Source organism: Myotis nattereri, assembly GCF_964212035.1.
Source record: "Myotis nattereri genome assembly, chromosome: 16".
Taxonomy (NCBI): domain Eukaryota; kingdom Metazoa; phylum Chordata; class Mammalia; order Chiroptera; family Vespertilionidae; genus Myotis; species Myotis nattereri.
This window is the reverse complement of record NC_138091.1, coordinates 45,909,131-45,932,341: the sequence shown is the minus strand read 5'-3', so window position 1 is coordinate 45,932,341 and position 23,211 is coordinate 45,909,131. Positions and strand designations below refer to the sequence as shown.

The following is a 23,211-nucleotide window of genomic DNA, read 5'->3' as shown; positions in this document are numbered from 1 at the left end:
TGCACTCGGGGCGGGGGTCCCTCAGCCCGGCCTGCGCCCTCTCGCAGTCTGGGAGCCCTTGGGGGATGTCTGACTGCTGGCTTAGGCCCACTCCCCCTGGACCAGCCTACAAAAAAGCCTTCAGTCAGACATCCTTAGCGCTGCCACCAAGGCGGGAGAGGCTCCCATCACTGCCACTGCCCTTGCCAGCTGTGAGCCCGGCTCAGGGCTTCTGGCTGAGCAGCGCTTCCCTTGTGGGAGAACACTGACCACCAGGGGGCAGCTTCTGCATTGAGCGCCTGCCCCCTGGTGGTCAGTGCGCATCATAACTACCGGTCGTTCTGCTGTTTGGTCGATTTGCATATTAGCCTTTTATTATATAAGATAATGTTAGATAGGACAAAGGTCTCAAGGTCTGAGCAGTTCTTACTAAGTGCAATTCTTGCTAAATGTTAAAATGTAGCACGGTATTTTGCAGATGCAGCTGTAACCCCATGAACTTGACCCAAATCCAACCAGATAGGTTTAGCCAACTGCACAGAAGAAATCAACATTAATATTAACCAGATAGTGTATATAAGCAATGGCTAAGCCTCCCTTCTGGGAGACAGAGCTTTGGATATGAATCCCATCTCCAGAACTACCTAATGACAATTACGTCTCTTTCTTGACCAGAACACCTCAAATGGCGAACCCCTTGAGTTGGGTAGCATTCACAAGTCTGGGGATGGCCATAGGAGTTAAGACTCACTAGCTATTATCAGTCAGATTTTTAAAGAAACTGAGTTGCCAATGAGACCTCAAGAACTTACAGGGTTTCTGATAATTCCAGTCAATTTCAGACATCTTGTCTAGACATAGTCTCTGAGACTGGGAAATCCATTCTGGTAACCGCAGGCCTCTGCCTATTCTCTGGCATTTGGTTAAACTGCCTCTGCCTGGAGGCTATTCAAAATTGGCATCTAAGGTACAGAGAGACCGTCTATAATCTGTTTTTTGCCCCCACGTTTTTCCTCATCGTGGGCAGAAAGTGCTTTTTTTTTTAGAAAATGTTTACAGCTTCGCAATGTTGTAGGCTGGTCTTTTTGCTCAAACTGATCTCTGGCGAAGTCTCCTGTGTCTGCTGGTGCTTTCTCTCGGGGCAGAGAATTCAGCTTTTCCAGCCCTGCAAGGCTCCCAATGATAGGACTTCCAGTAAATTCGGACTGAAAACCACTCTCAGCAAAATCATATTCTACCTGCTTTTAAATATATATATACAGGGAGACTGACTATGTAAAAATGCATTTTTTTTGTTTTTTATATTTTTTAAATTTTTTATTAAGTTATTACATATGTGTCCTTATCCCCACGTTACCCCCCCTCCCCTGCCCTCACTCCCCTATTGTCTGTGTCCATTGTTTAGGCCTATATGCTTACATATAAGTCCTTTGGTTGATCTCTAAACATGCATTTTTTATTTTTTATTTTTATTTTTTTTTAAAAAATATATTTTATTGATTTTTTACAGAGAGAAAGGGAGAGAGATAGAGAGTTAGAAACATCGATGGGAGAGAAACATGGATCAGCTGCCTCCTGCACATCTCCCACTGGGGATATGGCCGCAACCCAGGTACATGCCCTTGACCGGAATCGAACCTGGGACCCTTCAGTCCGCAGGCCGACGCTCTATCCACTGAGCCAAACCGGTTTCAGCATAAACATGCATTTTTTAAAAAGGAAATGAAACACATCAAATGTTAAAAGTGCTTGTTGGGACTGTGGTTATTTTAATTTTATTTTTTAAAATATATTTTTATTGATTTCAGAGAGGAAGGGAGAGAGAGATAGGAACATCCATGATGAGAAAGAATCATGGATCGGCTGCCTCCTGCACGCCCCTAACTGGAGATCGAGCCCACAACCTGGGCATGTGCCCTTGACCAGAATCAAACCTGGGACCCTTCAGTCCACTGAGCCAAACTGGCCAGGCTGTGGTTATTTTTAAATCTTCTCTGTGCTTTACTGTACTTTCTACATTTTCCATCGTAAATGTCTTATCTTTATAATCTGAAAATATAAAATAATTCATTTTTAAAAATATAGTGAAAACACTCAAGAAAAAAGATAAAATGTGGATGCTGCTTTTTAAAAAGTAAAGTGGCCAGATTCCCCCGCCAGATTTTCCTGGGGAACGCCAGAGCTGCCAAGGCGAAGCGGGGATTTGTGGCAGATATCACCTAACCTGGGTGGTGAGGGTGCTGAGCAAGGCAGAGTCCATCCCAGCTCACTGTGAGGTGCCTCTGCATGGATAAAGGAAATCGATGAACCTAGCCTTGATAGTGAATATGAATATTTTTTATATTAACTACTGTACTCAAAGCATCATTGTACCCATTACCCCATTCATTATCCACTTATTCAGGCTCACAAAAAATGTGGGAGAATATCTTAAAAGTCTCGTATCCTGGACTTTCGCCCTCTTTTCTGAACCCCTGGCCTCACTGTACTTTCTGGGGTGCACTCTGCCGAAGGTCAGCCCTCAGATCGAACCCCACTGACCCTAACCACACCTGATCCCCCACGCTGCAGGGGCCGCCTTGTGGAGGCTTATTGTGGAGTCTGTTCTCAAAGATGTCAAAGACTTCTTTGGGATGTTGTGCACCGTGGATTTATGTTAAAAGAAACCAGTGCTGCTGGGACAAGGAGATTGCATATTATCTCTGTTTTCTCTGATCTCTGAACACAAAACTGTAAAGTTGTTTCTCCCTCCTAAGGTCTCCTGGGCCCTGCAGAGGGGTGTAGTGAAGTGTTTGGTAAGGCGCTCGTCACATTCAACGAGCAGTCCGTCCTGGGCCCTGGCCCCCAAAGCGCTCACAGCCTACCTAGCCCAGGAGGGGCGGAAAGATGGGAGAGACCGAACCATAGAACACCGTGACCTATGATTCCAGCGAGTAACGACAAAAGCTGTGGGGGACAGGATCTTTCATGCACTTGAGGAATGCACGAGTAGAGGGGTTTCAGCAGGGTCTCACTTGGTACGATTTTTCTGAGGCGGAGAAAGAGGGAGGTGGGAGTCCGGAGAAGTGGGAAGAGGAAGCCACTCCTTTATCCTTGTACTAGACAGGAGGAACTCTCTCCTATACTCTTTCAAAGGCTGTACTCATCACCCTTTAGGGTTTCTACAGTAGCTTTTGAAAATTTAATTGCAATACACTCACACACCCACAGAGCCCCTGTAAGAAGGAAACAGATGGGAAAGCTGAGGCCCAGGGATGCTAAAGTCATTTGACATGAAATCAATTCCATATGAAGTCACTCCAGCCTTAATAGAGGGACCCCTTTATCTCACCAAACGAGCTCAAGGGGAGTTTGGTTCCGTCCTCAAGATGAAAAATTGGTAATGTTTCTCTTGACAATATACAAGCGTTAGAACAATTTTTTTTCAAGCAGTGCAGAAAAACAGGCCCTCAAAAATGTACTCCCCTGAGATAATTGTCATCAACAAGCCTTTTCCAATCTGGGCTAAGAAGGTTCTGGACTGTATGAAACAGAAACAGACTCTGCGTACCTTAAGCAGAGAAGGGGTTCATTGGACAGTGGCCAGATAATTCACAGGGAAAGCAAAGTCAGGAAAATGGGCAAGAAGGAAGGGGAACCGGGCAACCAGGAACCCAGCCAAGGTCAGGATCCCAGACAGTCTGGTTAGGACGCCACTTCTGCAGCCAGTGGACATGGAATGGCTGCCATCACCGGCCCTGTGACCCTCCACTTGTTTTTGGACAAGTTACAAAGCATCCCTGCTTCTGGATTCTAAGTCCCGTTGGCCAGCTAAGGACACACACGTTCACTCTGGCTACCAGAAGCCTGGAGAATACATCTGTCTTGGGAGACAGCCCTGGTGTCACCCAGACCCACAATGTTGGGTCCTTCAAAAAAGGAAGTCAGAGGTCACAGAGCAAATAAATGGCAACTGTTTATGACATAGGTACACAGCTTTTCTGTTTGTATACGTGAGATTTTATTATACACTAGAGGCCCGGAGCATGAAATTCATGCAAGGGGCTCTGCCCCTTGCAGCCTCGGCTTCGTCCGGAAGGTCGTCTGGACAGTTGGTCGGCTGTTTGGTCTAATTAGCATATTAGCTCTTTATTATATAGGATACTAATTGGTAAGTAGATTAGTTTTTGTTTGGTTTATTTAGGCCTGTGTCTTTTTTTCATGATAATACAATAACCTATGCCTTAAATTCCTGCACAGTATTTATTGTATTGATAGTCGATATTTATTTAATCAATTTTCACTTAAAGGACATTTCCCTTCTGTTCTTTATTGTTATAAACAACACAGCTGAGACCGTCCTGCACACTTGGCGCTTATCCCAGTAGCTCCGTGGATAAAGTTCCAAAACGAAAACGGCTGGATCGAACGGCATACAAAATTTTATCTGTCGCCCGACTGGCCTGAAGGAACAGTACCCAGTTCTGCTCTTAGTAAAACTTAGTTTCAAAAGCCCAAGAGGGACCGTCTCTTTCACTGAGCTGATGGTGACCTGCAGGTTAAAAGGAAACACCTACCAGGTACCTTTACAAGCTACACCCGGAACTGGAAGTGAAACCCTCCGTGCAGAACTCAGCTGGGTCCAGCCGCGTGGAGCGCCAGGCACCAGTTGGGGTGCACCCTCTGCTCCAAAATGCGCGCCTGGCGCGCTGGGGCCTGGAACTGTGGTCCCTCCGCGCGCAGCCAAAATATTCCCTGCAAGACACACGTGTGTAAATAAGGAAAGCAAACAAGCAGGAAGCCCAGGAGGCGGCGCGGAGCTTCCCGCTGGGAAGCTGGGAGCAGGAGCCGCCTGCCCGGCCTCCAGCCCCGCCCAGCATCCAGGGCCTCCACCCCCGATCCCACCTCCGCCCCGAGAGCGCCCCCGCCGGCTCCCCGCCCTCCGACTTCCCCCGGACGCCGGCCAGGACCCCGAGGACAGCAGGGAGAGTGGCGGCTAGACAGGACACCCCGGGACCGGAACGTCCGGGACGCCCAGGCCCCCACTGCTTCGCTCCCGCTCGCCCCTGCGACCTCGGGCCCAGCGCCCACGCCAGGTGAACCCGACATTGGCCGCCGTTCTGGGAAGACTGTTCGTCCCCCAGTTATATGGTTTGAGAAGACTCATGGCCGCCTAGAGCAGCCAGCGGGTCCCATGGTGTAATGGTTAGCACTCTGGACTTTGAATCCAGCGATCCGAGTTCAAATCTCGGTGGGACCTCTCAGAACCTTTTGGTTCTCCAACTCCCGTTTTGGGGGGCTGCTGGCGGCCGCGGCCAGCTCGGGCTGCGCCGTGCCCCCGGTGACCTGCCCGGCCGCAGTTTAGGGTCCCTCCCCTTCTCTCAAGATGTTTTCTTTTCAGCGCTTGCCTGAGGGTCCCAGTGCGCATGCGTGAGAGTCGGGGCGGAAAAGTCAATGTCTGTCCCCGGGAGACCGACACTCGGTTACTTAACCCGGGAGGGGACAGCGGAGGGACCTGACCCGTCCGGGGTCCTGCTTCGGGTGGGCTGCAGCGGCAGTTTCGGGACTGGGAGACCCCCCTTCTCCCCAAAAGCTGCTGGGGCTCCTTCTTCCTATTGGCCAGTGTGCAGAGTGCGATGCATTTCTGTTGTATAAACCGGGGCCAACGGGTCCCGCCGGGCGAACGGGCGCCGCCCAGCCGAGGGGCGCGGGAAGGAACGCCGGGCTGGGGAGGGAGGCGAGGGTTTGGGCGTCCGTCCGGCTGTGAATCGGTCCGATACTGAAGTGTGTGTGTGTCTGTTTTGGTTGTCTGTTGTTCAGGCAGTGGACAGTGAGGTTTTCTGTCGTTTTCTTTTAGATTCTTAAAAAAAATAATTTCTATTTTCAATTACAGTTTACATTCCATTTTATTTTGTATTAGTTTCGGGTAGAGCATAGTGTTTAGAGCAGTCATATACGTTACAGGTGTTCCTTCCTCCTGGTTTTTCCGGTACCCAACTGACACCATACAGTCATTACAATATTGTTGACTATATTTCCTATACCACACACTCTGTGTCTTTCAATCAGGAAAACAAACAAACAACAAAAACTCCTTCCTGAGCGTCCCGGTTCTTTGGTCTGTCCCAGCGGGTCGGAGCATCTCTGCTGTCTGTTTCTCATCTGATTTTTCCATGCATGATTTCTCCCGAGAGGCGGGTAGAGATCTCTACAGGGTTTACCAACAGGATTGAGCGAGATCTATTGAGGAGTCTGTCCTGGACCCAGGTTTTTGGTGCTGACCAGGCCCAGGTGATTTGCAGGAAAGGGTGCACTTCTGGGAGGGCAGGGGAAAGACGTGCATGTCGTGTTGTTTTCTTTGGATTGGTATCTGGGTTTTGAGAGCTGTCTGTCCCTCGGGGATAAGTGACACGGGCCGATGACGCATGTGTGATCTCCCTGCAGGGTGATTGGCACTGTGGTTATACATTCTCGCCCCTTGGGAAAATGCCATGGTAACAGAGAGGATCCTGGCACTGCTCCGAACCTCTCCCGTGAGCTGCCTCTCTGCACCCCACCCCATCCCACCCCACACACTCCTTAAAGATTCAAGTGGATTTGTGTGTATGAGCCATCTCAGCCTCAAAAGTACATAGGCATAAGGTGGGAGAACTTGCTCTCTCAGATATTAAAGCTTATTGTCACCTATAAACTGTAGGGATTGAGATAGTGTGATACTGGTGCGAGGTTACTGGTGCAAACATACCAGTGGAACAGAAGAGAGACGCAGCCCCGCACAGACTTGGACAAGTGATATACGACACAGGGAAGTGGGGAAAAGGACCGACTTTTATTCTGGGACAATGGGTGTCATATGGAAAAATATGAAATCAAATTCTTCCCAACTTACACTAAGCAGAGCAATACCTTCTGTGTGAACTGTAGACCTTTGAAAGGAAAAGCAATAAAGCTTTTGGAAAACAATATAGGAGAATCTTTTCATGACGCCAGAGCAGGGAAAATCTTGACACAGAAGATTCTAAAATTTTGATATATGTCATCATCTGTATATATAAAAGCCTCAGCAACCATTACGACCTATGGTCACTGTGGTGTGCACTGACCACCAGGGGGCAGACACTCAATGCAGGAGCTGCCCCCTGGTGGTCAGTGCACTCCCACAGCCAACCTCCTGCAGCCAACCAACCTCCTTCAGTCCCTCTCCCAGGCCAGCTGCCTGGCTGGCTGGCCAGCCCCAATGGGGACTGGGTGAGATGGCCCCTATCACCTGCCAGGCCGAGGGACCCCACCCATGCACGAGTTCGTGCACCAGACCTCTAGAATTAATATAATATTCTATGTTCTTATCAAAGACTCCAATAAGAAAGTGAAAAGGTAAGCCATAGGCCCTAGCCAATTTGGCTCAATGGATACAGCGTTGGCCCACAGACTGAAGGGTCGTGGGTTCGATTTCGTTCAAGGGCATGTACCTAGGTTGCAGGCTCAATCCCAGGCCCTGGTCAGGGCAAGTACAGGAGGCAACCAACCCATGTGTTTCTCCCACGTCGATGTTTCTCTGTCTTTCCTCCTCCCTTCCATTCTCTCTAAAAAATCAACGGAAAAATATCCTCCGGTGAGGATTAACTAACTAACTAAATAAATAAATAAAATGGATAAATAAAAAACAAAAAAGGTAAGCCACAGAGAGGGACTCAGAATAAAGATCCTTTACTCTGAGCCAGCCTGATGCATTTGGAGGATCAGGTTCCATTCCAGGTATCACACAGAGACACTGATACATTTCATCCAGCCACTAACTTCTGGGTGCAGTTGGGTACGAAAGTTAAATGTTCACAAGTTGTAACGTTTTTCAATGTGAGTTCATGGATGTGTGAACTAAACTTGTCATGGTAATCATTGTCATTTATACAGTCATATGTCAGTTATATCTCAATAAGGCTAGAAAAAATTAAAAATAGATATTCTGAGCCTTGGCTGTGAAAGGACAGTTATGGCGCCTTTTGAATAGCGGTGTTGCAAGAAGCAGTAAGATGGTCATTGGAAAGTCCTTTTCTCTGCGTCCGATCCACGGTTGGCTCAGTATTGGTACCTGCTAGAAAGACAGCCAAGAGGGTGGAGACTAAGGAAGCTCAGACTCTTGAGAAAAGAACACGTTTCCATGGGGAAGAAAACACACCTGGAGGGCTGCCACAGAGGCCGAGGAGAACTCGCGGGTGGATGTCAGAGAGGCACACAGGAAGAACTTTCTAACCATTTGAGCTGCCCATCAACAGAACAGGCTTGAGAAATTCTGAGCTTCTGATGCCTGGAAGCCTCCTGGGGGGTCTCCACGGTCGTTGCTACTTGGGGGTGTCGGAAGATTTCTGCACGGAAGTGGAAGGTGGGGGCTCCACAGAAGTGGCCTTGCCTTCTGCTCTGACGTTTGATTCTGCTGTGAATCCTCACGCACACGCAGGCTTTTACTCACGCCCACTCAGGACCTTTCTCATCATTTATCCAGTGGCTTTCACCATTTTTTTGTTTGTTTGTTCATTTGTTTCTACCCAGATCCTCGGTAAGACACCTGTTTACACCACAATCCAGTACACACATACACAAAACTGAAACAAAAGTTTAAGAAATAAACTGGTGTGGCTCAGTGGTTGAGCGTGGGCCTATGAACCAGGAGGTCACGGTTTGATTCCTGGTCAGGGCACATGCCTGGGTTGCGGGCTCGATCCCCAGTGTGGGGCGTGCAGGAGACAGCCGATCAGTGATTCTCTCTCATCATTGATGTTTCTATCTCTCTCTTCCTCTCCCTTCCTCTCTGTAATCAATAAAAAATATATTTTTTTAAAACTTTAAGAAACAATATTCACCTTTACTACATGTAAAAGTACTATACACTCACATTTTTTTCCTTTTTAAAAGTTGGTAACAATCTACTGAATTGATTTCATAACTCACTAATGGTACTTAACTCACATTTAGTAAAACACTTATGAGCTCGCCACCACCCCTCCTGTCCTCCCCCTCGACCCCCCGACCCCTTGCTCCAGCCTCTGAAACCCCCTCCACATTTTCTTCTGTTCCAGCCCCAGTAGCTCAGGGTAGAACCTCTCGTCCTGCCCAACAGCAGTTCCCTTGAAGGAACTGCCCCCAAGAGCAGCATTTTCCAGAAGATGGCGCCTGCAGAACATTGTCCCTGACCAAAGCCACCCACAGAGAGCAAAGCGCCAGGACCACCTGAAGCAGGTCTGTCTCTTTCCTCTTCTGTGGCTGAGAGAAGGTGGAAATTCACTGACTCTCTGGGCGTCCCAGGACAGGTTCTGGGGGAGGAGAGGGGCTGAGGAGGGACAGGAGGTCAGGGCGAGGGGCTCTGGGACCATCAGTTAATCACACAAGTGCCTTTCTCCTTGAAGGGGTTTTTGTCCTCAGAGATGCCTTGGAGAAGAGGGTCGTTTCCTGCGTGGGCCTCCACATAATCCTTGATTTCCTTTCCTGTCTTGGAAATCTGGGAGAAAGCAAAGCAAGGTCCCAACCTTGTTTATTGCTCCCGATCCATGACTCGGTCAGTCCCCCCCCCCCCCACCCCAAATCGGCTCTGGACGGGGTGGAGACAGAGGCCAGAGAGGAGAACGATGAGGGGGACAGGCAGGTGTGAGAGGGGTGGCAGGTCCTTGTCCAGAACCACAAAGCCTGACTTACCCGCAAGGGATGCTGGCCCAGAGCCAGGGCTGGGCAGGCGCTGAGCGTCTGTCCTGTGCACCTCCATGGGGTCCAACCCCAGCCTCCTTACCCCATCCCAGAGGCACCTCCTGCTCCTTCTCCTGCCCTAGAGAGGGCCCACCACCCCCCTGTCCATCACTTCCTCCTTCGAGTTCCAGCTGCATGAGAACTAGGAGGGATGGAGAAGAGGGAGCAGGGCAGGGAAGAGGAGACTCACCGGAGCTCTTGGGTTCTTCACTTCCTTCTTCAGCTGCTCCACCTCCATCCTCAGTAGCTCCTTCTCGCCCAGCTCCTGGGCCATCCCGCCCCGGAGAGACCTGGACCTGGAAAGGATTTTGCAGCCAGAATTGCAAGTCCCCTGGGTTCCCCCAGCTCCCTGCTCTGTACTGTCTGCACCTCACCTTCTACCCTCTTCCCTGCCATGTCCCCCAGTTCAGGCCCCTCACTGCTCACCATGTCTTCACTGCATCCTCCCCACCCCACCTCTAGCATGAGTCTAGGCTCAGGGTGAAAGGATGACCCCAATCTGGTGGGGGAGGCACACTCTGTCCTCAGGTAAGGACCTGTCCATGGAGGAAACAGGAGTCAGAGCATGGGGAAGGGAGAGAAAAAGAGTTTCTTTCCTCCCTGGCTGGTTTGGCTCAGTGGACAGAGCAGCGGCCTGCGGACTGAAGGGTCCCAGGTTTGACTCCGGTCAAGGGCACGTACCTGGGTTGCAGACTCGATCCCCAGTGTGGTGTGTGCCGAGGGCAGCCAATCAATGATTCTCTCTCATCATTGATATTTCTATCTCTCTCTCCCTTTCCCTTCCTCTCTGAAGTAAAATTTTAAAAAAAGAGTCTTTTCCTGTGAGGGAGATTTGGGGAGCAAAGTATTGTTGCACATACTACACAGGTAGAAGTTTTAAGGAACTCCAGGTCTTGTCAGGGGAGAGGGAACCCTAATGGTTAGGAGAAGAGCTCTGGAGCCTGTTAGACTCCAGCTCTGATCCCAGCTCTGCTGCTTCCAAGCTACGGGGCCTTAGGCAAGTCACTCAACCTCCCTGAGCCTTAGCTTCCCCTTCTGCAAAATGGGTATAATAGTAGTACCTACCTTATACGAGTATTGTGAGCACTAACAAATAATGCCTTTAAAATATTTTAATACATTGCCTGGCACATAACGAACACAATACATTGATTATTATTACTATTATCATCGCCGTCATCATTACACAGTTATCAGAAAGGCCAGTCAGGTGCCTGACTTCAACAATTCCAAGACTAGATCCCAGCCCACTACAGCCTTAGCCCCTCTCACCTGCCAAGAAAGAGCGTGCACTTCGAGTCGCTTGTGCCCAACCCAGACAGGATGGTGTTCGAGCCTCCCAGCTTCTCTTCAGCGGAACGTCTTTGGACAAAGCAGATGGTTGGAAGCCGGAATCTCTGATGCCTAAGCTGATCACAGGCTCAAGGTTCTAAGCCCATCCATCGGCCTGAGCCGCCAAGCTCTCAGTGCCACCAGAGCAGACTCCCTGCCCCCTGCATAAGCTCCACCCCTTTGGTGGCCCCCCTGGCTTAGAGCCCTTTTCACCCAGTCCTCACCCTCCAGCCCTACATGCTCCCCTTGAAGCAATAAAGCACAGTAGCATTCATCTCGGGTAAGAACGGCTGTTTGAACTTCAACCCTGCTGCTCTGGCTTCTGTACACCTGCTTGCCTAAACAAGAGGGTAGTTGCCTCAGTTTCCAGATTGAGACCTGGAAACTCACATAAATCACCCCATTATGTTGCCAGCCCACATCCCAAAGGCTGTTCTCCTGTGTCTGAGGACCAGACCCACAAAATTGCTTTCCTTATCTCAGTGGCTCCGGGAATCCTTTCTGGTGGCTCAGTGGCTCCAGGAGCTGAAACTATGCATAACCTTTAAAGATTGTTAACTTTGCTCAATTCTGCTTCTGTAAAACTGCTTTCACAAGATAATTCCACATTCCAGTGTCTAGCAGGATGTGGGTTTTGCCTTGATAAGATGGCTACTGCCCTCACTCAGGTACTACGAGATTTGGAGAGCATTTGCCCCCTCGTAGTCCCGGCTTTGAAAGAAATGTGGCTCCTTAATTCAACTTCTTGAGGTGTCCTTGTGTGGTTCGCGGGGTACACTACAACACCCTCCCCCTGCCTCCTCTCCCAAGCCCTCCCCTCCCCTACCTCTGAGACTGCACTAAGGCGATTCTTCCCAGTGAGGCAAGTCCTAGAGCAGCTCCTAACTTTCCTCACCCAAGAAGCCTTTGTGTCCCTGATTGGAGCCCCACAATTTCACTTTATAAGCTTTTCCCAGCTCACTCGTCATTCACTCATTCCATAACGTGTTCACATAGGATGCTGTGTCAACTAGCGCTGGTGGCCATGGGCACCTCCAACACCCATTTCCAGGCCTCTTTGCCTCCATGCCTCCCTGAGCCTGGGGGTGGGTCTCCCTCCGCGGTCCCCCGGCATCAGGCATAGGGCACGTGTCCTGATCTTTCTCTTGGTCTCCTCCTAGGACCACCCACGGTGACAGACACTGAGCTCCTGCTCAGGCTGATGCCTGTCCAATGACAAGGCAATGGAGGGGCAGATGTTAGGGGACCAACATGGTCAGTGAGCGATCCTCTGTTTCTCCTGCCTCTAGGGTGTCAGGCTGGGTGCTCAGAGGGCCCAGGAGGAGGCCCGGGATCCATCCTAACTTTCCCTGCTCCAGGATTTCTAAGAATTTGAGACCAGGACAGGACCCTAGAGGCCATCTAGCCACCTCCCTGCTAATGCAGGAAATAGAGCACCTACCTCCCGAGGCCGGCTCAGTGCTCTAGCCACCGCTGCGTCCTAAACCCGAGCAGTTCATCAGGATCTTGAACCTGGTGCTTCTCACAGCCAAGTCCTTCCTGTTGTCTAACCTGAGTCCCTCACACTACACCTGGTCCATTTCACCTCATCCTGCCTCCATCGAGCACAGAGCATGCGCACCACATCGTCATCCCAGGGAGCCCTGCAGAGGCTTGTACACACTTCCTAGGGGACTCTGGCTGTAACTTCCTGCTGTCCCGTCTGATCCTTCTTACTGTTGCATTGTCTGTCTTTCGTTGTTGCTGCTCCGCCACCCTACAGGCCTCCGGCACGACTGGTCTCCATATCCTCCCCACCCTCCACTCTGCTGTCCCTGGTGACTCATCCCTGGGCTTCCCAAGGAAGCCCCCACCCTCTGCCCTTTCCTCCCTGTCCATGAGTGGAAAATCTGTCTCCACGCCCCCTCCCCCCAGCAGGCCACCCCCCTTCCTCCGCAATCAAACCCCCCCCCCAAACAGTTTCCTCTCCAGGCCCAGGGAGCAATCACAGATGCCCCGACCTTGACTTCCTCTGCGGGGAGAGGTTGGGAGGCTGGGCCCCCAAAGGGACCATTGGCTGTCCCCGTCCTCTGGGCAGGGGACAGAACGGCGCAGGCCCCGGGCACAGGCACTGACTTCCTCTTGTCCCGGAATGAGCATGCCTGCCCTTTGCAAGCAGGTTTCGGTCTCACGGAGAGGAAACCAAAAGCGGTGAGAGAGCGGGGAGGCAGAGCGACCAATCAAGGGAGGGGTGAGGCACAAAACCAGTCGCTCCGTGGGGAGCCGGCAGAGAGAGCGGGGCGATGGCAGAGCTGCAGCAGCTGCAGGAGTTCGAGATCCCCACGGGCCGGGAGGCTCTGCGGGGCAACCACAGCGCCCTGTTGCGCGTCGCCGATTACTGCGAAGACAACTACGCACAGGTAGGGGGGCAGCGGCCGACACCCCGGTCCCTCGAGGGGCCCGAGGCAAGGCCATCCCCTGGGCCAGGCCCTGGGGACCATCCTGACAGGTGCTTGTCCTGGGCTTTGGCTGAGAACTCCTCCCGCTCCAGGCCTCGGCTTCAACCCAGTCCCCCGAACTTCAACCGTGACCCTGTGCTGCCCCAGCCCCCGTGGTGCCCCTTTTCTCTCCCCAAGCCTCAGATGTCGGGGTGCACTACCCCTTCATTCTCAGCCTCCCAGCCTCTCACTCAGCTCCACAGGCCCAAAGGCTTGTCCTCACACACACGTTGGCGCCCTCTGTCCTTGTCAGGCTGGCTCTAGGTGACACTTCCAAAGGACTTCCCGAGACTTGAGATGGGCCAGGAGAGCGAGGGAGCAGGGAGAGGAGGCCGGGTTCAAGAGAGGGGCTGGCCCTGACCGGTTTGGCTCAGTGGATAGAGCGTTGGCCTGCGGACCCAAGGGTCCCAGGTTCGATTCCAGTCAAGGGCATGTACCTTGGTTGCGGGCATATCCCCAGTGAGGGGTGTGCAGGAGGCAGCTGATCGATGTTTCTGACTCTCTATACCTCTCCCTTCCTCTCTGTAAAAAATCTATAAAATATATTAAAAAAAAGAGAAGAGGAAGGAGAAAGACTTAGACTGAGTACCTCTGTTATTTCATGAATCCTGGTGGCCACCTTGTGAGACAGCAGTGCAGGGAGGCCAGGGGACCGCTGAAGGCCACGCCACCTGGAAGCAGTAGAGCTGGGCATCAGCCCAGGCCTCCTGATTCTGAAGCCGAGCTCCCCGCCTCCCCGCCTCCCTGACACGCTGTATGACTTTAAGACGATTTATCCGCACTCTCTGTCCTCGGTTTCCTCCGCTCCCTTAAGGGCTACAGACTAATCCTCTTATCCCGTCAGCAAAACTTCATTCTTCTAACCTGTTCTGATCAAACTGTGAGAGGAGGCACGGGGATTCCCAGATTAATAAGAGCATGGAAAAATAATCATCATAAAAGGAGCAAGTGCTTATGGGAAAGAGAGAGTCAATGAGCCTGGCCAGTGTGGCTAAATGGTTGAGCATCCACCCATGAGCCAAGAGGTCACTGGTTGGATTTCCGGTCAGGGCACATGCCCGGGTTCCAGGCTCCATCCCCAGTGAGGGATGGATGTGCAAGAGGCAGCCGACTGATGATGTTTCTCATCAATGTTTCCATCTCCCTATCCTTTCCCTTCCTCTTTCTAAAAATCAATAGAACACATTTTTGAAAAAGAGAGAGAGAGTCAATGATAATAATAGTTAAAACCCTCGGCCCCCTTACTTTGGGCACGTGGGCTGCTTCCTTTAGTCTCACCCCAGTCCTGTGAGGGGAGAACCACTCCCACTTCACAACCAGAGGCCGAGGTCCAGAAAGGTTAACTCACTTTCCCAAGGTTTTCAAGATAGTGGCAGGACCTGGATTCAAACCCGTAACTCCGACTCCAGGTGTCATTTCTGACTGCGTGGGTGTTGATTGGCCTGTACACCAGCTCTACTCTAGCGCAGCAGGCGCGCTCCTCCTGATGACGGGGTGGAAGTATTCCTCCCCATTCCTTCAATCAGTTCCGCACAATGCAAAGCACTTTCCGTGGGCTCTCATTTGCACACAGTGTGCACACAGGATTTGAGGGCACAAAGGCCTGAGTCCAATTTCCAGCTCTGCCAACTACCAACTATAGGACCTGTGGCAACTTTCCCCTTAATTCAGTACAATGTGATAATGTATTGGAGCATTTAGCCCAGTGCCTGCCCCTTAAACAGGCCAGGATACATGGCAGCTGTTACTATTATGATCACCATCACCATCCTCTTATTCATCAGAAGGATGAGAAGTACAAGGTAGATAACAAAAGCCAAGTCTAGTGAGGTGGAACAGCCCTTGCAAACACTCCGGGGATAGGAAGCTCTGGCCCAGGTCGGCATTCCCGGACTCCTGCTTCGGGCAGAACACTACCCGTGAGATCACAGAACCAATTCCCTTTTCTGGCCTCTCTGAGGATTTTTGTCTGGAGAGCAAATGCCTGAGAAGGGTATGGATGACTTCTTAGAACTGCTTTTTAACAAGGCCTGGTTCCTAGGCTTTCTGTCCTCTCCCAGCCCCCTCCCTCCACCACAAGCAGGTGTCAGGAAACCCTTGGGGAATGGGGTCAACTGCAGAGTTCTCTGTCAGGGTCCAGGGAGTTTACAGATGGGGTAATTTGCATAATAAATAAGCAGTCAGTCATGAAGATAGGCCCCAAACCCTTGACCTCCAGACCTGGCTTTGGTCTAAGACCCAGGGGTTAGTAGGCACCCAGGCTCTAGCCTGCCAGAATTGGGGCCAAGCAGACATTTTTCCTATTTAGGATGATAGAAGAAATCCAGTGATAAATTCTACACGCCAGTCCAGGGAGGGAACAGTACAGGAGAGTTGAGCTAACAAATTTGGGTGGAGACCAAAGAAATGGTCCCTGATCCCTCTGGGCCTTCATTTCCTCACCTATTAAAGGGAGGTCTTGAACTAGAACAAGACCTGTTATTCTTTCTGGTTTTAACTTCCTGGGTTAGCCTGGCCAGTGTGGCTCAGTTGGTTGAAGCGTCATCCTATACACCAAAAGGTAGCAGGTTTGATCCCTCCTCAGGCACATACCTGGTTGCAGATCTCTCTCTCTCTCTCTCTTTCAACTCAATAAAAACTTATCTTTGGTTAAGGATTTAAAAAAAACAAACACAAAAAAATCCTGATTGCTTTGCTTTGTCAAGGCACTTGGTTGCATATGCTAATGAATGTACACTGCTTGCAAACGAGCATCTCCTAACTGGTGTGGAACAGAAAGGCAGGAAGGGACTCCTGAGAGGAGTAACCCAGGAGGGGCAGCTCAGAAGATTCTGGATCTGCCCTTTGGCTCCAGCCTAACTCAAGCTACTTTGGAGGCACCCAGATCTCTCTGAGCACCCTGCTCTGATAGGTTCCAGGTGTGTTCTCCACTGACGGGCCTTGAGGAGCACCTCAGTGCTAAGACCCCATGGTGCAGCCTTGTCTGTCCTGGACTTACCTCCCCATCCCCACAACGGTACAGGCTAGAATGCAGCAACTCCATGATCCAACCAAACATGAGGAAGCTGCCTGGGGAACCAAATGACCACAGAAGATTTGTCCCAATCACCACAGTGGGATTTGGGACTGAAAAAAATCCCTCTTCTGTCTTAAGCCACTCCTTGCCCACCCCTTCACCACTGACTGGCAGTGTGACCCTGCTCAGCCCCTGGCACAGTGCCTGGAAGACAGTGGGAAGATGCCCAGCAAGTATTTAGGTTTACATGAAATCCATTAATTAACTCACAAATGCATATTTATTATCATCTGTGTTGGGGACACTATACCAAAATGGGATAGAGAATAAAACAGAAAAGCTCCTTGCCCTCACTGTGCTTACATTTTAGTGTGTGTGTGTGTGTGTGTGTGTGCGCGCGCGCATCTGTGTAGTAGATATAAAGTAAATCTATACTAATAAAAGGGTAATATGCTAATTAGACCAGGTCAACTGAACATCTTCTGGTCATCCTGCCTTCCTTCCGGACAAAGCCACGGTGGCCGGGGCCAAGGCAGATGCGGTTAGGGGCGATCAGGCAGGCAGGCGAGAGGTTAGGAGCCAGGGGTCCCGGATTGTGAGAGGGATGTCTGACATCCCCCAAGGGGTCCTGGACTGGAGAGGGTACAGGCCGGGCTGAGGGACCCTCCTACCCCCTGCACGAATTTTGTGCACCGGGCCTCTAGTAGATAAATAATTGCTGATAGTGATAATTGCTTTGAAGAAAAGAGAACAGGGTAAATATGTTCGTCGATACAGAAGTGGGCTGGGGAAAATCATAGGGTGGTGGGGGAGGTGTCTCTGCGGAGCTGAGACTTAACAATAAGAAGTTTTCTAGAAATAAGTACAAGTGAAAAGACCTGAGGTAGAAACAATCTTAGCTTGATCAGGAACAGAAACCCATGGCCAATGTGGCTGGAGGGGAGTAAGCGAGAGAGGGAGTGGCAGGGGATGAGCGTGAAGAGAAAACAGGACCCAGCCTTGTGGGGATCCTATAAAGGCCATAGTTAGTTAGTAGTTTGGATTTCATCCTCCATGTTCTGGAAGCTATTGGAAGGAAGGAAGGAATGAGGTAACTATCTTTGGGCCTCAATTTTCTTATTGATAAAATGGACCAAGTCATTGTTCCCCAAATACCCACCTGCAGACTGGAGCTAAACAAAGAGCACAAGAGTCCCCTGTGGAGCTTTTAAAGGCACAGACTCAGCCTCACTCCCACAGGATCCTGGTTAGAAGGTCTGGGATGAGGGCCTGACCTTCCCAGAAGGTCAGGTGGGTTTTAAGTTTGAGATCTCCTTAAATCAATATTGCCGTTCCCTCTCATTTCTATTATTTACCCTTTACCCCCACCTCCCAAGAGGTCCTCAAAAAGGTGGTAGGGTTAATCCTCAGCTTGACTATTTGAGAAGGGGCATCTTTCTCTTTCCGGGCCTCCATTCCCTGGGGCTACAGACTTGCTTTTCTGATGTCCCCTGAGTCCACCTACTGTCACATCATTCTTATGGAAAACACTTACTTGTAAAACACCTAAGGGCTGTTGCTTTTCCCAATTCAAGCCCCGCCTTCCCTATACCCTCTCCCATCCCAGCTGTCCAGCAAAGAATCAGTGGAAGGTGCTGGCCTCCGACCAGGACTGTGTGTATTTCAGGCCACAGACAAGCGGAAGGCACTGGAGGAGACCATGGCCTTTACCACCCAGGCGCTGGCCAGCGTGGCCTACCAGGTGGGCAACCTGGCCGGGAACACCGTGCGCATGCTGGACCTGCAGGCAGTGGCTCTGCGACAGGTGGAAGCCCGTGTAAGCACACTGGGCCAGGTAAGGAATGTGGGGCGGCTTCTTGCATCATCCCCCTAGTCTTCAGCCCCACGAGGGCATTTCCTCTAGTGATATTTCTTTGCTGCCTTTTTCCAAATGTCTGACTCTGTCACAGAAGCTTGGCAATTCCCAATTGAACCTCCTTATCTTTGTGGCTGTGTCAGTGCTGGGCCTTGCTGCCCCATCAGACTAGGTACTCCCTGAAGGCAAAGCTCCTTCCTTCTCTGACTTCTACCCTGCGTAGTAGCAGGAAGCAGGTTCTACCCATCACGTGGCTGCGTAGTCCAGGAAAGAGGCAAAATGGACCCTGTTTCCATCTAAACAATCTATATAATAAAAGCCTAAGCGACCGTTATGGCCGAACGACCAGAATGACCGGTTGCTATGATGTGCACTGACCACCAGGGGGCAGACGCTCAACACAGGAGCTGCCCCCTGGTGGTCAGTGCACTCCCACAGGGGGAGTGCCACTCAGCCAGAAGCTGGGCTCAAGGCTGGGGAGTACAGCAGCGGTAGCAGGAGCCTCTCCCGCCTCCGTGGCAGCGCTAACAGCAGTGAGCCAAGCGGTAAGGAGCAGAGAGCAGGCAGGCGGTAAGGAGTGAGAGGTCCCGGACTGTGAGGGCGCAAGCCAGGCTGAGGGACCCTCCCCCTCCAGTGCACGAATTGCATGCACTGGGCCTCTAGTAACTTAATAAATATCCTAGACCCAGAGTGCTTGCTTGGCAAGGTCATCTTCAGCTCTGGAAGCACTGCCACCGCCCTAGTGTCCCCTGCCCACCTATCACACCCCCCTCCTTCCTTCCTGGATCCTTGGCCGAGGAGTTAATTGCCCCATAATCCACATGCACAGATCCAATTACACATCAGCCTGGCCTGTGCAGCAGCCCCGTGTTCAGTGTGGGGGTGCCTTCCTCTCATCCCGGCAGAGGGGAGTTCCTCCACAAAACATCCCAAGAGAAATTAATTCACTTATTTGTCCCTCAGAAGGGAGAGCTGACCCTGCCACAACTCTCAGCCACCTCCGCGTTCTCCCTCTTTGCTCCCAAGCCAGCCCGTTCTCTGCCCGACATCCCCAGGGATGCGGTTTTCTCTTTTCCTCTGGTTCCTGCTCAGCTAATAATAACCCCCATTCTCTTCCACCAGGAAGTTGCTCCAAAGGGGCTCCATCCTCCCAGGGCAACTCTTTCCAAATGCTGTGTGTCCTTGGGGACACAGCTCACTCTTTCTCTGGACCTCCCCACTTCCCTACCCCCACCCCAAAGTCGCTAGCCTCTTCCTCCCTTAAGGGGAAGGGTGCTGTAGAGCCCCCCCACCCCACTGTCACCTCAAACCCTGTCACACAGATGGTGAGCATGCACATGGAGAAGGTGGCCCGGAGGGAGATCGGCACCTTAGCCACTGTCCAGCGGCTGCACCCCAGCCAGAAAGTCATCGCCCCCAAGAGCCTACCTCCCCTGACGCCCTACTTCAGGAAACCCCTCAACTTCGGTTGCCTGGATGACATTGGCCATGGGATCAAGGTAGAGACAGGGCCCCTCCTCTTTCTCCACCACCTCCCCCCCTCACTTTCTCTTCCACATCCATGTTCCTGTCCCCACTTCCTGAAGCCAACCCCCTCCTTAAAAACCTCCATGACCGGCCTTCGCCCTGTGCCCAGATGATCTGCTGAGACTGACATTTGAGCCGCGGTGCTGGCGTGTGTGAAGGGCAAGAGGAGGAAGGGCGGTTGTCGGGGTGTGCATGAGAATGGCTCCCCGGCCGCATGAGAACAGCAACTTCCTCTGTCTGGGGGTTTGAGGTCACAGCACTGAGAAGTCGCCCCAGAGCTACTGCTGGGGGAGAAGGGGCAGGCATGCAGACACTCTAAGGGGACATGGTGAAGACAGGGGAGCAGGACTCTGGCATTTTCTTCTGGGCCCATCTACTGAGAGGGGGGCGAGGACACCCCTCCCCCCGCGCCCCGTTCTATCAATTCCTGGCCCCACACTCCAACGTTCCAGGTTAGATGAAAGCCCCTCTGTACCTAAACGGCCCCTCCTCCTCCTCCCATATCCTTAACATACCTTTCCCTCAAAAAGGGGGGAACGAAATCTCCCCCGCAGGCACCAGGCCTCCCACCTGTGAGTTCTTCCCGCTGTCCAGCTTAAATGCTTTAGGATTTCGGCTAAGTCCCTGTGTCTTGACCCCAGTGAGGTAGAGAAGAGGGTGTCACTCCCTGTGGCCCCTCTCCTGGGGAAACCCTATCACCATAGAGGGGCTCTCTTGCGCGGGCTTGCACCTTGTCATGGGTACACCCCACTCTATGGTGTATGTTCTGCTCCTCTCTGCCCTGAACCCCCAGAGCCAGGGCCACAGGCCTGCCAGGTGGGACTTTCCTAAGCGTGACGGCCCCCCCGCTTCCCCACGCCGAGGCCGGGGTGGGAGTCAGGAGCCACCCGACTGGGCGCCGAGATGCCGTGGGAGGGGGGAGGGGGGAGGGGGGAGGGGGCCCGCAGCCGCGGAGGCCGCGCAGAGGAAGTGGCCTTCAGACTGTCTGCGCTGAGTTTCCGCGGGGCCGCGGCAGACTTGGCGCCCAGGCTGTGAGCAAGACGGGGTGCGGCGGGCGGCGGGGCTGGGAAGTGGAAGTGGGAACTTAGGGCCTCGCTCTTCCTCCCAGTCCCTGTCCGCCCCTCCCCCCCTTCTCTCTCCCCGGGGGGATGGGGGAGCTGGAGGGGGGCGGGGGACTCAGCGTCAGCCCAGCCCCGGCTCCCCGCAGGACCTGAGCACGCAGCTGTCGAGGACCGGGACCCTGTCTCGAAAGAGCATCAAGGCGCCCGCCACACCCACCTCTGCGACCCTGGGGTGAGGCCACGCCCGCCGAGACCCAAACCGGCCTCACATGATCCCCTCCCCTCCCCTCCCCTCCCCTCCCCGCCCAACTTCCTCCTCCGCCGCCGCCCCCTCCCCGCACCTGACCGCACCCTCCCCCTCCCACCCCCAGGCGCGCGCCCAGGATCCCGGAGCCCGTGCAGCTCCCCGTGGTGCCCGACGGCAAACTCTCCGCAGCCTCTTCTGCCTCTTCCCTGGCCTCGGCTGGGTGAGCCCCCCAGGCCCAAGCCGCGAGTGGTTGTGGTGGGAGTTGAGGGGCCTCCTGCCAGCTGTCACGATGGGTCACAGGGGCGGGGCCCGGTGGGGAAGGGGTCCCCCAAACTAAACGCCCCTGCTTCCCCTGACCTCCAGCAGTGCCGAAGGTGTCTGTGGGGCCTCCACGATCAAGGGGCAGGCAGCACCCCCGCCCCCTCCTCTTCCCAGCTCCATGGCCCCACCCCCTCCGCCAGCTTCGGACATCGACCTGCTGCCCCCTCCGCTGGAGGAACTGTCCCTGCCCCCTCCAGGTAAGGGGCTCCGCCCTCTCCTCCTAGCTCCACTGTGGGGTCCCTGTCTCACCCCCCGTACCCCTCCCCAGCCCTCTTGGGTCTAACCCGCCCACCTCAGTGAAAGGAGAAAGGCGAACTAACAACTTAGGGCCTGCTTTATACCAGGTGGTGGGGTCGAAGCTTCTCATCCATTTTCCCGCTTAAATCTAACCCTGAGAGGATCTTCACACCCCCATTTAACAGACGAGGCTGAGGATGAAAGGTTAGGTCACGTGCCCAATGGTTACCCAGCTAAGCGGCAGTCTGACTACCCTACATTGTCCAAAGGTTCAGTGTTTACTAGGCACCTACTCCGCGCTGGCGGCATTGTGGGAGGACCAGGCTGGGCAAGGGCTGGAGGAAGATTTCATAAAATGGGCAGATCCGGTGCCCTCCTCTTGAACAGCAGTTTCCTGGGGTGAGTGGAGGGGGTTCCCTGTGCACAGGGCAGACTTTGTTTTCCCTCCCAGCCCCAGAGCTGCCCCCGCCCCTGGACCTGCCCCCTCCTCCCATCCTGGACGTAGATGAACTGGAACTACCACCTCCACCTCCACCAGGCTTTGGGCCAGAAGAGCCCAGCTGGGTCCCCGCTTCATACTTGGAGAAAGGTAGGCACCTTTCCGGGCCTGAAGGACCCCAGGTCCCACCACCAGGGTTCCCATTCCACCCCAGATGCATTCTGGGCCTACTGTCAACCCCCGCCCCACCCCCCCATTTCCTGGTGACCTGAGCAAATGTTTACCCAGTCGTTCAGAACCAAGCAGGGAAGACAGCAGCTGGCCTGCGATTGTTTAACTGAGCTGGGGAAGGGTTCGGTCCCCAGGGCTTGGGAGAAGGCACCTCTTGCCCCACAGCTTGCACCCTTCTCCCCTACATGCTCCCCGGAATCATGCAGGCCCCTGTATCTCCATGGCTGGGCAGGAGGCACTTCTCATGGCGCCCCCTCCTCCGCCCTGCAGTGGTGACACTGTACCCGTACACTGGCCAGAAGGACAACGAGCTCTCCTTCTCCGAGGGCACTGTCATCTGCATCACCCGCCGCCACTCCGATGGCTGGTGTGAGGGTGTCACCGCGGAGGGGACCGGATTCTTCCCGGGTAACTACGTGGTCCCCGGCTGCTGACAGACGACCGGGGGCTCTTCTCTGCGTGAACCTCGGGGCCCAGGCAAAAGCCAGTTCCAAGACCAAGCAAGACTGGACTAGAGGAGGTACCCAGAGGTCTGCTGCAGACCGGGAAGAGCTGGAAGCCGAGGAGTTGTCCACACAGAGGACCCCTATCCCATGGAGGGTGGGGTCTCCAGCTGCAAGTGGCAACTTTGAATAAAACTCTGATGAACTCCTGATGGCTGCCCTGGAGGGCTGGGCTGGGGGGGCAGAGAGAAGGGACTAAAAGGCATTTCAGTTCTAAGGCTCCTAGTTATTGAGCCCCCTCTGCCTGCTCCTAGCAAGTCTGTCTCACCTCT

General features: G+C 52.9%; 2 protein-coding genes across 8 annotated transcripts; one reads left to right on the top strand and one right to left on the bottom strand.

The window, feature by feature from the left end:
* Nucleotides 1–4,913: 4,913 nt before the first annotated feature.
* ABI3 (ABI family member 3) lies at nt 4,914–23,154 on the top strand. Of its 7 annotated transcripts, XM_081110161.1 has the most exons (9): nt 4,914–5,054; nt 9,033–9,192; nt 18,185–18,352; nt 19,696–19,872; nt 21,108–21,193; nt 21,333–21,428; nt 21,572–21,726; nt 22,218–22,355; nt 22,643–23,089. In XM_081110161.1, the coding sequence occupies exons 3-9, from the start codon at nt 18,218–18,220 to the stop codon at nt 22,807–22,809; spliced, it is 954 nt and encodes a 317-aa protein (XP_080966287.1). In that variant the 5' UTR covers nt 4,914–5,054; nt 9,033–9,192; nt 18,185–18,217; the 3' UTR covers nt 22,810–23,089. The 7 variants fall into 7 exon arrangements, with proteins under 7 accessions (XP_080966287.1, XP_080966288.1, XP_080966289.1 ...); XM_081110162.1 differs by lacking the exon at nt 9,033–9,192 and having other exon boundaries at nt 4,932–5,054; nt 22,707–23,153; XM_081110163.1 differs by lacking the exon at nt 9,033–9,192 and having other exon boundaries at nt 4,932–5,054; nt 21,575–21,726; nt 22,707–23,152.
* Nucleotides 9,326–9,967, bottom strand: GNGT2 (G protein subunit gamma transducin 2; the record flags this gene model as incomplete). The annotated part of the gene is made up of 2 exons (XM_081110164.1): nt 9,326–9,451; nt 9,884–9,967. The coding sequence occupies 2 exons, from the start codon at nt 9,965–9,967 to the stop codon at nt 9,326–9,328; spliced, it is 210 nt and encodes a 69-aa protein (XP_080966290.1).
* Nucleotides 23,155–23,211: the final 57 nt, after the last annotated feature.

Coding starts and splice junctions, on each gene's coding strand:
- ABI3 (XM_081110158.1), top strand. CDS start 13,308: ATGGCAGAGCTGCAGCAGCTGCAGGAGTTCGAGATCCCCACGGGCCGG. Junction 13,425..18,184: donor GCGAAGACAACTACGCACAG/GTAGGGGGGCAG, acceptor TGTGTATTTCAG/GCCACAGACAAGCGGAAGGC. Junction 22,356..22,642: donor CGCTTCATACTTGGAGAAAG/GTAGGCACCTTT, acceptor GGAATCATGCAG/GCCCCTGTATCTCCATGGCT.